This window comes from Ovis aries, chromosome 3, assembly GCF_016772045.2.
Source record: "Ovis aries strain OAR_USU_Benz2616 breed Rambouillet chromosome 3, ARS-UI_Ramb_v3.0, whole genome shotgun sequence".
NCBI lineage: Eukaryota > Metazoa > Chordata > Mammalia > Artiodactyla > Bovidae > Ovis > Ovis aries.
Window position 1 is genome coordinate 28,507,333 of NC_056056.1, and position 14,851 is coordinate 28,522,183.

The 14,851-nt window shown below is 54.5% G+C and overlaps 1 protein-coding gene across 2 annotated transcripts in view; it reads right to left on the reverse strand.

Moving 5' to 3' along the window:
* The window catches only part of HS1BP3 (HCLS1 binding protein 3), a 49,401-nt gene extending 34,968 nt beyond the window's left edge, over positions 1–14,433 (reverse strand). Inside the window, exon 1 of one of the 2 annotated variants that reach the window (XM_027966542.3) lies at positions 14,240–14,433. Coding sequence is in view for 1 of the 2 variants with exons in the window: in XM_027966541.2 (XP_027822342.2) it covers positions 1,640–1,671 (32 nt within the window). In the remaining variant the exon portion in view is untranslated. Of the gene's footprint in view, positions 1–1,639; positions 1,699–14,239 lie in introns of those variants that run through there. The other variant, XM_027966541.2, reaches the window with a different exon arrangement.
* Between the last annotated feature and the right edge of the window lie 418 nt (positions 14,434–14,851).

Sequence of the window (14,851 nt, forward strand, 5' to 3'; positions counted from 1 at the left end):
GCCTCACTCCAGCCTGGGGAGCCTGTCCTGACTGTCCCCTGCCTCCAAGCCCCCAGATGTGGTAAAACTCTGCACCACATCACCCAACTCTCTGCTGGCTCACTGCACTGCAGTCACACTGGCCTCCTGGCTGGTGCGCAAACATCTCTCTGCCCCAGGATATTGGTTCCTGCTGTCCCCCCTGCCTGGTACCCTGTTTCTTAAGATTTCTCTTTCACTTGTCAGGGATCTACCCAGCTGCCACTCTCTATCAGAAAGGCACTCCTGGACCACACCATATAAAACAGCATTCACTCCTCCTAGCACCCCATTTCCCTACCACTTTATTTTCCTTTATACCATTTATCATCCCTGGTGCACTATACATTTACCCATCTGCCCCACGAAAGCTCACAGGAGGGACTGTGTGTGGTTCACTATCCTAGAACCGCTCACCTGGCCTTCACCACTAGCACCTGCATTTGTTAAAAAACCCTCTTCAGGTGGGGCAGAGAGGGAACCCCCTCACTCCCTTCCCAGGCTCCCAGCACCAAGCTCACACCCCCACTGGTCTGCCGCCGGCCCTGCTCACACCCGCCAACCTCAAACCTCCTATCCGCACAAAAGGGAACAGGCTCAGCGAAAGGAGGTGATTCACGTGGCACGAGGGAAACCTCTTCTGCCAGCAAGGACAGGACCAGCCACCACGGAGAGACCAAGCAGGTTCTGACATCAGAACCTTAAAGAATCATACTTTTCTAGACCTGAAGCCATAAGGATATTCAAATTACAGCCGGAAAAGTTTACATTCATTTATGTAAGAGACTGATGTCTTAGCCTAAGATTTTGTGTAGGGGGAACAAGGGTAGAGTGTGTGGAAACACTTGCAGTGAGTCACTTGACAAATGTGACTAAGGGGGAGACGGTAAAACCACGCCCACCGCAGCCTTCAGCATCCCTCTTGTACTGAATCCCCCAGGCCTGGGTCAGGGACCCTTTGGAGGCCTCTGCGGTAACTGCACTTTTCCTGGGCGACCTGTTAGGCAGCTGCCACCTGTCCCCTCCCCTTCCCCTGGAGGACCTGGCTTCACGCACCCCCACCTCGCAGAAGCCGGGTCACACCCTGCCCTGTGTTCCCATGGCAACCTAAAGCCGCGCCCCCCCCCCCCCCCACCCCACCCCGGCTCAACAGCTGTGCTCCGCCCGTTTCCCCTGACGGGCCGAGCCTGGTCTGATTCACCCCGTCCCCAGTGCCGTGCCCCGGACCTGGCACACAGTCAGCGCTGCCAGGATGCATAACTAGATCTTGGAAAAGAAAGGAAGGCAGGTCAGCGGGAAAGGGGTGAGGAGAACCCCCTCTTTGACCACCGTGCAGGATCGGCCAATCCAGGCCTTCCACTAGTCTTGGATGAGTTCGTTACCCTCTAGGGACCACAGTTTCCCCATGTGTGAAACCGGGAAGGGAGGCGGGCGGCCTCTCCCGCAGGGCCGGGGAGCGGCCGAGCCCAGGTCCACGGCCAGCGGCGCTGGGGACGCTGGGCGCCGGGCGGGATCCTCAGGACCCGCCGCCTCCTCCGCCCGGGACACCTAGGGCCGCGGCTCCGGGCCCTCCCGACTCTACGCGGCCCGAGATGCGGCCGGGGCGCGGGGTCTGGCTCACCTGGAGGTGACGAGCACCGCCGGGGACTGCATGACGGCGAGGGGCTCCGGGCGGGGCGTGCGATCACGCGACCGCGGGCGCCGGCGTCGCCGCGTCCCCGCCCCGCCCGCCCCGGCTCGGGCTCGGGCTCGGGCTCCTGCCTGGCCCGCCGCCTAGTGGCCGCGGCGCTCGGCCGAACGCGGCCGTGATTTCCAGGCCTTTCTGGAATTCTGGGCGGAGATTCAGGGCTGAGGACCGTGCACGGGTCGGCGCTGCTGGAGGCTCCGGCCGCGCCGAGCGCGCTCCCGTCCCGAGCCATCCCGAGGCGCGCGCGAGCTGGTTTGGGTCTGATGGCCCGGCGTTGTTAGAGACAGCGCCCCGTTCACTTTTAGGAGTGCCCCAAGCGTCCCGCTTCCGGATGATAAATCATTCGGTTCTGCTTCCTTGGGGAGAGTTTTGGGGAAACAACCCAACCGTGCACAGGGCCCCAAGGCTGCTCTGAGAGATGTTTCCAGCGTCAAACGAGGTCAGAGAACCCATCAAACAAAACGAAACACTCCGTGCGGGGTGATCTAAAGAAACAGCAGTCTGACACCCCACCCCCCCACCCCGGAGGACTTCCAGGGGCTTTCCTTAAAGGGGCCAACAGGCCCTTCCCAGCAAAAGCTTCTGAGAACTGGGTTTCTTCTTCCTCACTAAAGAAATGTTCTGAACCTTGTTAAAACTGTAAGGAAGACTTTATTCAAGGCTGTTGCAACAGGAGTCAAGACTTTCCCAATGGGGAGAGTTCAGGCGCAGCCCTGAATACAGCAAGGACAGTGGGACTGGAGCCAGGGGCAGGGGGAGGTCAGTGATGGAGGTACAGGTAGCCAACGGTGAGGATCCTTGCTGAATCCTAGCCTGAAGGCAGGCTAGGGGCTTAGAAGACACAAACGGGCGGGAGGGGAGGAACTTGATCAGATACCAAGGGTGATCAGATATCAAAGGGAGAGAGCCTTTCTCAACTGACTTAGCAGGATTCTTGCTGAGACTGCGCTGGGCAGGCCAGAGACAGGGCAGGCACCAAGGTCAAAGGCCCAGTTGAGAAGAGGGCTCAGAGGAGCCTACACTTTGGTCAAGAAGAGGGTCTCTGTCTCCCAAAGTTTCCGTCTCAGAGAGCTGCTAAAATTACCCCCACTCCCTGCTCTCCAGGCACCATCCCCTCCTTTCCTCCTTTCCTAATGACACCCCCTTCCCCATACTGCTTCCTGCCCCCCAGCTCTAAGAATGCTTCTGCTGGACTGCATTCTCCCAAAATGCCAGCCTCCCGCCCCTCCTGTACCATCCTGGAACTCTAATCACCAGTGTCCCAGCTCTTTGCAACCACCTGTAAAACACTTGGCTCAGGGCCTGGCTCGCAGTGACATCAGAGCCGTGTGAGTGTTTGTGTTGCTAAGGCTAAGTTACTTCAGTCAGGTCCGACTCTTTGTGACCCCATGAGCTGTAGCCCACCAGGTTCCTCTGTCCGTGGGATTTTCCAGGCAAGGATACTGGAATGGGTTGCCTTTTTCTACTCCAGGGGATCTTCGCGACACAGGGATGGAACCCATGTCTCTTTTGCCTCCTGCATCGGTAGGTGGGTTCCTTACCAGAAGTGCCACCTGGGAAGCCTCCGTTGCTCTAACGTTGAGCAACTAAAATGACAGGTCTCTCTGCTTCTGCTACTAGTCAGAGTTCCTCACAAAGCCACTCTCCTCTCTCCCTCATGACCTTTTCATTCATTCATTCAACAGCTATCTCCTGGACTGGGCCTCTGTTTGGGGGCCTGTGGAGGCTCCTGAGCTATTGGTGGCAAGGACACCATGGCCCAGGGCTCCGTCTGTGGACTTGCTGCCTCCAGCTTCCCCTTTCCTGTCCTCTCTTCAAGGTTCTAGCTCCTTCCTACTGTCTGCTTACTCCCCTTTGTCCACTGAGGGTCTTCGGGGAGCCACAGCTTGGTGGGTGATGGGTGTCCCTGTCCTGGCTCCCATGGCCGCCTTTGGGTCCACAGCTGGAAATCCTAACAGGCGAGGTCACAAAACTGTTGGAGCTGAGAGTTATGCTGAGCCTGCGGAGGGTGCAGACTTGAAGCACACACATCCCAGGGCAAGCACAGGTGGGAGCTGCAAAGAATGGGACCCTGCACCCCCAGCGGAGCTGGTGGCATGTCGGTCACCTGTGCCTTGCAGGCAAATGAACCTCACCCCTGGCCCCAGGCTTCCCTAGTGTGCACTGAGGGGGGACTTGGCACACCTGGCGCCTGCTGAGAACCAATGGTTCCCCATGAAAGATTGAGGCCATCCGGAGAGCAATCCCATTTTCTGCCTCTGTGGGTCCCACACGCCCCTCTGTGGCTCCAGCGGATAATTGCATACAATGCATGGAATGTGGAATCTAAATCTGATATTTTCTGCTTCCTGCCTGACTCAAGGAGCCCTTTCCATGGCTGAAGCCGCAGTAACGCGAACCACATTGCAGGGAAGCTGACAGTCCCCCTTCCCACTGCCCGGGGAGGAACGCTCCAGGCCTCAGTCACCCCCTGCCCCAGGGAAGTCGCTGCACCTCAGGGCCAGTGGGATAAGTTAGAGGCACCACAGCCCACAAGGAGTCTTATCTGAGCTCTGGTCTACCTTGCCTGGTTTCTGGTGGGGTGGGACTTCTGAGGACCTGCTGATTTGTCTCTGTTCTCTATAGTGATGCTTTAGCGCTCCAGCAGGGAGCTGGGGATCCCAAGTCGAGCAAGGCCACCACCTCATCTGTCCCTCAGCAAATGCTCCTGGGCACCGCTCTGGGGCTGGGACTTTATACCAGGCCCAGAGGATGCAGAAGACACAGGCCTCCCTGGCAGGGCTCACATGCCAGTCAGGGACCCTTGGAGATGCCAATGCAAGTGCAGGCCCACAAAGCGTAGAGAAGGGCACATAGCCAACTCATCTAGGGGTTGGAGCATACAGGAGCTCTTCCAAGAGGAGGCGGTGCCAGACTCAGGACATGAAAAAGTCGGTTTTGTCTCTTTGAGCCTTGGTTTTCTCATTGGTGAAATGGGCATGATGGAAATCTTTAATCCACAGCACTGCTGTTACTTAAATGAGCTCACCTGTGACTGAAATGAGAGGCGATGTATGGCAGACCCTGTAGGTGAGCTAGCCGAAAGCCAGTCATTCCTGTTTGCCTTTTACTACCATAGAGGCTGCAGTCCATGGGGTCACAAACAGTCGGACACGACTGAGCGACTGAACAACAACCGTGAAGGCTAGACAGGTACAGCATGCATGCTGCTAAGGAACCGCAGTCAGAAGATGCTTTGTGACATAATTCTGGCCATATACAGGCAAGTTCTGTATGTATATGGGTAAAGGAAAACAAAGAAAACAAAGTAGGTAAGAGCTTTACCATAGTGCCTGGCTCAGTAAATGCTGGCTTTTACAGCTTTCTGATTAAGTCAGTCCTGGTTTAACCCATCCAAAGACTGATCAAACCTGTCCATCCAGTCTCTCCTATGGAGAGGGTTTACCTTGCTCCAAGAAAGCTCTTTGTACCTTTCCAGTACTGAGTTAAAGAATTTCCTGCCTTGAAGTGTTGCGTCTGTCTGGAACTTCCCTGATGGTCTAGTAGCCAAGATTCCATGCTCCCAATGCAAGGGACCCGGGGTTCCATCCCTGATCAGGGATCTAGATCTTGCATACCTCAACTAAGACCTGGTGCAGCCAAATAAAATAAATAAATAAATAAAATTTTAAAAAGTGTTGCTGCTGTCACAGTGCTCTTGGAAAATTTCCCTGAACTTGCATTCCCACCAAGGGTATATATTAGAATGCCTACTTGTATCTCCTTTCACCAAGAATGCATTTTACATTCTTCAGTTTTACTAACCTGAGAAGTAAATAAAAATGGTATTGTTTTAATTTGCAATGATTTGCTGGTGACTTTGGGGATTTTGATGTTGTCACCCTGTATTTTTCTAACTCTTTGTGTCCTCAGCGATCAGGATAAGCACTTTGACTGCTGCTGCTGTTGCTAAGTTGCTTCAGTCGTGTCTGACTCTGTGTGACCCCATAGAGGGCAGCCTACCAGGCTCCCCGGTCCCTGGGATTCTCCAGGCAAGAACAGTGGAGTGGGCTGCCATTTCCTTCTCCAATGGATGAAAGTGAAAAGTGAAAGTGAAGTCGCTCAGCCGTGTCCGACTCTTCGGGACCCCATGGACTGCAGCCCACCAGGCTCCTCCGTCCATGGGATTTTCCAGGCAAGAGTACTGGAGTGGGGTGCCATTGCCTTCCCCGAAGCACTTTGACTAGAGCTCTCCAACTCTTTATTCAAGCCAGAAAAAAATGTCTGGGAGGACAGGACCCAGCTGGGGCTCTGCCCTAAATTAAAGTATTATTCAGAAGTGGATCAGCTACCTAGGAAAGTGGGAAACAAAGGGGTTGCCGTGGCCTAAGGCCAAGTCCCCAGTTTTGTAGGCAGCCTCAACACTTTGCAGCCTTCGAGCTCAGCCTCCTGAAGATCTCACAGATGTGTTTGCCACGTGGACCAGAGAACCTGAGACAGGCCATCCAAGGTGAGGATACCAGGTCCCCAGGTCAGCTGTGTGGTGTTCGACACTCTGCTACGGGAACATGAGACACTCTGGTCCCAGGGTCCTCATCCTCTGGAGTGTCTGCAAGATCTCACATTCTAGACTTTGGGACACATCTTCTGGGTCCTTCAAGCCTGTTCTTGACCTCTGTTAACCCCTATTTTCCCAGGGAAAGAAGACAGTTTGGTTCTCTGTTCATTATGTGACTAGACTAGAAACCCGGGGCTCCTACCTGACAAATTGGAGGACCCAGCATTCCGAATCACTGCACATTCTACGTGTCACCAGTTTTTATTCTAAAAGGAGTTTGTTTTGTTTCAATCTCATGTGTCGACAAAGGTCTCCAAGAAAATCTAATGGAGGCATAGCTTCAGACTATTAATGTTCACAAGATGGGCAAGTCGACAGAGGGGAAATGCCTGGAAGACCACATAGAAGAGACTGGATGGACAGGTTTGATCAGTCTTTGGACGGGTTAAACCAGGACTGACTTAACCAGTTGACTTTACAGCTAAACCAGTAAAAGCTGTAAAAGCCAGCATTTACTGAGCCAGGCGCTAAGGTAAAGCTCTTACCTACTCTGTTTCCTTTATCCTTAGGTACACCTGACAGGCAGGAACTTCTGTCTCCATTGAAAGGTGGAGGATAACAAGTTAATTAACTTAAGGTCACAAAACTAGGGCACGATAAAGGTGGTTTGGAAGCCAGTGTTTATCATGACTCCACCCTCTGGTTTCTCTCGTGACCTCAGTGGAGACGTGTGGTCCTTGTCCCCTCAACTCCCAGGATACCTTAGAGCTCCAGGTAAGCTGGTTCAACCTCAGGGTCCGTGCAGAGCTTCCTGAGTCTTCTCCCAGACTGGCCTTTGTAAATCTGAGCAGGATGGGGTTCAGCCACACTGTGGTGCTGTTATAACCAGTGACCAGCAGGTGGCAGTATCCACCAGCCCGCTGCCATTTGTCCCAACCCCAAAGGAAGGGCCCTGAGAAACCCTTGTGAAACTTCTAGAAAAGAAACTATTCCACTCCCTTCTTCTCAGCCCAACTCCTCCCCTCACTCAAGGGTGGGGCCACGCCAGTGGCTGGCGACGGGCTGCAGCCCACCCCGGCGTGGATGCCAGAGCTGTTGCCTGGGGTAACCTGGGGGCAGACAAGACTTGCATGGAGCATGGGAAATGCATTGCAGCCGGAGGAAGCCCAGACCTGGGCATCAGATGGGGCTGAGCTAGAGGCCTGTGGGGATCGTCCCACATGCACAGCCCCACCCCTGGTCTTTCCGGGGGGAGGTGGCTACAGCACATCTCTGGCTGAACGGGAAGCAACAGCTCGGATGCGGTGGCTGGGGTTGTCACCATCCCCAGCCCTCCCAGGGACACCTTCTTTGGGGACACAGCCCCAGGCTGATGCTGCCTCCTCAAAGCTAACCCTCTCCAGCTCTGAATACATTCCAGACCGGGGGGCTGGCCCCTGCCTTGGTCCTTAGCACTGGCCCCCATCCTCACCCGCTTCCCACCTCTCACAGGTGGACCCTTGGTGGACGTTTGATTATTAGCCTCATTGGGGATCGTTATCAGAGTCTGGGGATCAAAAGCCAGGAAGGGCCAAGGGACTTGGGGTCCAAGGTTAGAGGCCAGATTTGAATTCTGGTCTCTTGACTCTCGGGAACCATCAACATTATAGCCCAGGGGGGCATCTGTTTTACTTCCAATATAGTGCTGGGCTGCAAAGGCCCACAACCCCTAAGGATGGGTAGGGCAGGGGCTGAGCCCTCAACCATCCTCTTCCTCTCCTCCAGGGTACCCAGGGCAGAGCTGGGCTGGGACCTTCCAAGACACACAGAGAGCAAAGACACAGGATCACAGAGGGGCCCCCATTCCCTGGCAGCTGTGATGCCAAATGCCAGGGTGCTGATACTTTTCCCTCCTTGGGGACTTGGCTGCCCTGCATGGACAATGCAAGGCACAGGGCAAGGAACCTTCTCTTGTCATCAGGGGCTCCAGGCTGCAGCAGAGTGGGTCCAATTTACAGTGGCTCTAGCTGGTAGAATCCAAGACTGACTTCCCAAGTGGCATCAACCCTAGTGTGCCAGTTCATGTTCCCAGGTGACTCATGAACTTCTGTCAGCAGAGGTGCCTTTGAGAGGTGTAGTGGCTCTCCCAGGCACTGGGTACAGACTGCCTCACCTTCAGAGCTGTCAGGAGACTACCTGGGACCAGGAGGGAGCTCCCGTTCTGCAGGTACGCAAACAGAGCCTTGGTAGCAGTTTGTGAAGAGTCAGGCATCATATGAAAAGTTGGCCCAAAGAATCCCAAATATTCTTTTAGACATCCTGGAGTGTAAAGTCAAGTGGGCCTTAGGAACCATTACTATGAACAAAGCTAGTGGAGGTGATGGAATCCCCTTTGAGCTACTTCGAATCCTAAAAGATGATGCTGTGAAAGTGCTGCTCTCAATATGTCAGCAAATTTGGAAAACTCAGCAGAGGCCACAGGACTGGAAAAGGTCGGTTTTTATTTCAATCCCAAAGAAGGGCAGCGCCAAAGAATGTTCAAACTACCACACAATTGTACTCATTTCACATGCTAGCAAGGTAATACTCAAGATCTTTCAAGTTAGCCTTCAACAGTACATGAACTGAGAACTTCCAAATGTACAAGCTAGGTTTAGAAAAGGCACAGTAACCAGAGATCAAATTGCCAACTTTTGTTGGATCATAGAGAAAGCACAGAAATTAAAAAAAAAATCTACTACTGCTTATTTGACTATGCTAAAGTCTTTGACTGTGTGGATCACGACAAACTGTGGAAATTTCTTAGAGATGGGAATACCAAATCACCTTACCTGTCTCCTGAGAAACCAGTATGCAGGTCAAGAAGCAACAGTTAGAACTGGACATGGAACAACTGACTGGTTCAAAATTGGGAAAGAACTATGTAAAGGTTGTATATTGTCACTCTGCTTATTTAATTTATATGCAGAGTACGTCATGTGAAATGCCAGGCTGAGTGAATCACAAGCTGGAATCAAGATTGCTTAGAGAAATATCAACAACCTCAGATATGCAGATCACACCACCCAGGAAGAGGAACTAAAGAGCCTCTTGATGAAGGTGAAAGAGGAGAGTGAAAAACTTGGCTTAAAATTCAACATTCAAACAAACTAAAATTATGGCATCTGGACCCATCACTTCATGGTAAATTGAAGGGGAAAAAGTGGAAACAGTGGCGGGTTTTATTTTCTTGGGCTCCAAAATCACTGCAGATGATGACTGCATGCACAAAATCAAGACGCTTGCTCTTGGAAGGAAGGCTATGACAAACCTAGACAGCATATTAAAAACTAGAGACATTATTTTGCTGACAAAGGTTCATATAGTCAAAGCTATGGGTTTTTTTTCCAGTAGTCATGTATGAATGTGAGAGTTGAACCATAAAGAAGCCTGAGCACCAAAGAACTGATGCTTTTTTAAAAAAAATTTTAAATTTATTTATTTTAATTGGAGGCTAACTACTTTACAATATTGTATTGGTTTTGCCATACATCAACATGAATTGTGGTGCTAGAGAAGACTCTTGAGAGTCCCTTGGACAGCAAGGAGATCCAACCAGTCAATCCTAAACGAAATCAGTCCTGAATATTCATTGGAAGGACTGATGCTGAAGCTGAAGCTCCAATACTTTGGCCACCTGATGCAAAGAACTGATTCGTTGGGAAACATCCTGATGCTGGGAAAGATCGACAGCAGGAGGAGAAAGGGACGACAGAGGATGAGATGGTTGGATGGCATCACCAACTCAAGGAACATGAATCTGAGCAAACTCTGGGAGATAATGAAGGACAGGGAAGCCTGGCGTGCTTCAGTCATGGAGTCATAAAGAGTCAGATACACCTTAGCTACTGAGCAACAACAGCAAATTCTTTCAAATCCTTGAATTCTAGGACCTGAGTCAGAAACGTGGTGGCCAGAGGAAGCAAACAGCTTCTGCAGAGGACACGTGGGTGGCCAGGTGCTCGCCAAGGCAAGGATCTGGGGGTGAGAGTGTGGGGACTGCTTCTCCCCACCCCAGCTAAGAAACACCCACCCCCCAACCAGGCTGCCTCTCTGTCCACCCCCTGTTGGAGCCAGTCTCACCTCTGCTCTCTGCCAGCTCTACCTCTGAGGAGGTAACAGCTGAAGTCTGGAGTTCTTGGGACACTGGGGGGTGGTCTTCAGACTAATAAAGAACAGAAGTTGGAACTTGCAGCCCCTGGTTTTAGCCCAGCTGTCTCTAAGTTTCCTGAACCAGCTGCCCTCTGACTGCTGGATACCATGGGGGACTAGGAGGCCATCTTCAAAGTGTGCCGCGCAGCAGGTAGGGCACAACGCCTCCAGGCCAGGAGAGAGCACTCCCACCTGCCTGGCCCACCTACCAAAGGCCCCTGTGACCCTGGAGGAAGCCCCAAGTGAGCCCGGGGTTGGCCTGGCCCTGTGGGCCCCAGGAGGCCAGCCACCCACTCAGCAGAAGGCTTGATGGGGGGCCAGGATCTCCTGGTGTCACGTTCCCCTGTCCTCAGGGAGGGAGCCGTCTTCACTCCAGACGGATGCTCAGTCATGGCTCCCAGGGAAGCCCTGAACAGGGCATGGGAGACCTGGTCCAAGTCAAGCCCTCGCTGTGGGCCTGGCTTGCTGACAGGTCACTTCATGTAAACTTAGCTGTCGGACCACATGCTCCTCCCAGCTCATCCTGCTCTGAGCTCTGTGGCTTCTGCAGCCACGGGCAGGTCCTGCTGCTGCCGATGACAGACTATGTTCGGTTGGCGAGCTCCCAGCTGATGCCAGAGGCAGGAGGGAGTCCTCAAGACGACGCTTTCATAAGCCTCACCTGGACCTGAGAGTTTTTTTTCTGCCAAGAATTTTCCAAAGAGCTTGCAGGGCAAGGCAGGACCCTCTGCCTCTCCACTGGAGCTGAGCAGAGTATTGCACGTCACACCCCTACAATCCCATCTCCCCTGTGAGCAGCCAAGGGTTGGGTACAGACAGGATGACTCCAGACTCTGCCATTCACCAGGTTACCTGCAGAAGGTGTTACATTTCTCTGTGACTCAACCTTCTCTGTTGGTAAAATGGGTACCCTAATGTCTGACGGGCTTTCCAGGTGGCTCAGTGGGTAAAGAATCCGCCTGTAATGCGGGAGACACAGGAGATGCAGGTTTGACCTCTGGGTCGAGAAGATCCCCTGCAGAAGGAAATGGGAACCCACTCCAGTATTCTTGCTTGGGAAATCCCACAGACAGAAGAGCCTGGCGGGCTACAGTCCATGGAGTTGCAAAGAGTTGGATACACTGTAGCAATTGAGCATGCACGCATGCACCTCACAGGACAGAGCAGTGGTGAGACATAAGTGCCATGAGGTCATTTAAGCAGTTAGCAACATGCCTGGTACTTGCTGGAGAGGGAAACGGCAACCCATTCCAGTATTCTTGCCTGGAGAATCCCATGGACAGAGAAGCCTGGTGGGCTACAGTCCATGGGGTCACAAAGAGTCGGACAGGACTGAAGTGACTTAGCAGTAGCAGCTGGTACTTGGAGAACCATAATTATCATTTAGTTAACGGTAACCATTGGTTACCATCATTATTTGAGAGGAAGGAGAGGGAGCCAGGCATGACCCAAGCTTCCTTCTGCCTCTCTCCTTTCTGGGCTCTGCTTCAATGTGGCCACTGCTGGTCAAAAAGACCCCCAGGCCCTGCTTCCCATCAGTTTACTTTTTTTATTTTTGCCAGCATCAGGGCTTAGTTGTGGCACGTGGGTTAGCTGCTCTGCTGCATGTAAGACCCTAGTTCCCCAACCAGGGATCAGACTGGTGTCCTCTGCATTGCAAGGCAAATTCTTAGCCACTGGACCGCCAGGGAAGTCCCCCAACACTTTACTTTGAACCACCTAACAGTGCACCATATATTCAGGTGCATTTATGCATGTAAGTGTTTACCATCTCTTCTACCCTTACGAGAGCTCCATGCATTTGTCCTGTGTGTTGCTGAATTCACAATATACGGAAAGCCACTCATGGTTAAGTATTTACAGGAAAGAAGAGATGAATAGAGGAATGGCTAAATGATGAAGAAATGCACTGTTGTCTGACTTGACAGACCAAGAAACACAGGCGACAGTGGCTAAGGCCTGGCTCAAGCACACACGTGATGGGTGGGGCTCCAGCAGCAGCAGCCTGCCCCCAGCACTCTCCTCCAGAGCCTTCCAGTGCCTAGAAGCTGCTTCTTCCTCAGCCATCATCACCCTAGGGATCCGGAACAGACTGGGAGGGGCGAGGCTCCGAGCCCCCTCTGTGCCCACCTGTTATCCTGGATCCACACCAACTTCCTGAATTGAGAATCTCCCCATTTTACAGATGAGGACATTCTGTCTCAAAGGAGCTTGCTGTCCCTGTTCCCCTAAGGACAGCAGGGGCCCAGGGATTCCAACCAACTCCTCATTCCTAAGCCCCCGAGTGATCTCAAGGTGGAGGTATCATGCAGTCAACAAAGTTTATTTGGCACCTGCTCTGCCAGGCCAGTGCCAGGACCCTTCAGGTTCTTGCCTTCACACAATTAGAGGAACTGAAGCCCAGACGATGCAATGGGGTCTGGTTGTTAACAGCAAAACCACGACAAGAACCAAGACTACTGGACTCCAGCTCAGAGATGCCAGAGTGTTTGCACAAATCAGGGTCTTGATGATATGCAAAACATCTAAAGACTGTTCACCGTGGTTGCACCCAGCCAGGAAAGGAGTTCAAGACAGACACCAGGGATCCAGTCGTGGCCTTCACAGAGACAGCTGTGGCTGAGGGGCCACTACTTTGACTGATCAGTGTCTCTCTCTAGGGGGTCGGTTCTGCCAGGCAGCCTGCCTGGATTCCTGCAGGGCCCCTCTGTACCCGCACCAGCGAGAGAGGAAGATCCCTGACCACGGCCTTGTCGAAGCTTTGGGTCCTTGGCCCCCAAATCCAGTTGGGTTAATGCAGCCCCAGTAATCCCAGCCCCCCCACTGCCCTTCCTGCCCAGACATTCCCACGCGAACCTCGGGCTTCCCCCGCCCCCCGCCCCCGTCCACCGGATCCGCTTGGGGTCTGACCCCTTGCCAGGTCTCTCCTGCCCCCCTAAATCTCGAGTGGCGAGTGACCCAAAGTCCCACGCTGAGCGGGCCCTGCATCTTCGCAGTGGTCGGCAGGATGACGACTGGTAAGTTGACTTGGGACGAAGCAGCGGGTACAGGGGAGCTCGGGAGCCTGGGGCCGCCGTCGGCCCAGGAGCTCCACGAGGCCGGCATCCTCCGTGGGTCAGAGCGCGCGGCGGCCGAGCGAGAGCGAAACTCCTGCGACTTTGGGTCCCAAGGCGTCGCATTGACGCTGATCACCTACTCAAAGAAACCGTGACTCGCTGCCCCCGTCTAGATTTAGAGCTCGGTAGCAAATACAATGTTAAAAGAAAAAGATGCGCCTGCCCTGCTATGGGGATCCGTCAGCTTCCGGCCCTCTGTCCGCCCACCAGCAGATCGTCCATCCGCTGAGCTTTCCGGCCCTCTACGGACCGATGTCCCGGCTGCTGGTGGAGCTGAGCCAACACCCAGACCTCTCTCCTCGGCGCATCTCCCTGAGTTGGCGGCCTCTGAACCTACCTCTGCCGGCTGCTCACTCAAGCGCCCCGCCGCCCTTGCGGCGGCGGTCTTGGGCGCTCGCTCCATCCTCCTCGCTACCCACCAACTCAACTCGAGAACCGCGGCCCGGGAAGGCATTAAAGAGGCGCTCCCTGAGGCTCTTCGCCGCCCGCCCTCCCGGCTCCAGGCTCTCTCCAACATACCCAAGAGCCCGTTTCCGTCCGCCGGGGCTCCCCGGGAGGCGGGCGGGCGGAAGGGGTCCTTCCTGTCCACGCGCAGATGAAGTTGAGCCGCTCCCGCGCGGGAACCCCCTCATTACCCCGAAGTTGCCTTCGTAGTTCCGGAACTCCTTTAAGATCCTGGCGCCCGTCTAAGCACGCGTTCCGCACCCCTACCTTTGCTGGTTCGACCGTCGGTCCTCGTCCAGCTGTCTTTCCGGCCTGTCCTTTCAGGCCCCTAACTCTCTCTTCCCTACCGGTCCTCTTTCCTGCTCCCGCCTCCCGCTCCGATCTTTGAAGGCTGTGCCAGCTTGGGGAACCGCGGGACCCGTGAGCAAAAATACGCTTTGGCGACGACCCCAGGCGCCCTGTGGCCTCTGTGCGCCCTCGTGGCCTCTTTGTGCGCCCTGGCCACGGAATCGTGGCACTGACCGGCGGGGCGAGCCCTCCGCCGCCCCACCTCCGGCGTCTCGGGCAGAATAGGAGCGGGGAGGGGGCGGGTGGTTCTCCGCAGGGGAGTTGGGAAGGAGCTGGGCGGGTACGCGCGGGGCCTCGGAGCCTCTGACTCCCGAGGGCGCATCTGGCCCCGGGCGCAGCGTGGGCGGAGGTGGGGTGGTCGCCTGGCCCCGGGGAAGCGAGGCGGGGCCCAAGTGGGTGGCGGGAGCCTCGGGTCGGTGACACTCGCCTGGCGAGAGTGGGGACGAAGAGCTCGGGTGGGACGAGGAGGCTCCGGCCCGGGGCTCGGCTTTAGGCCGGAGTAGGGGGCGCGGCGCTGAGGCTCGAGTGTTC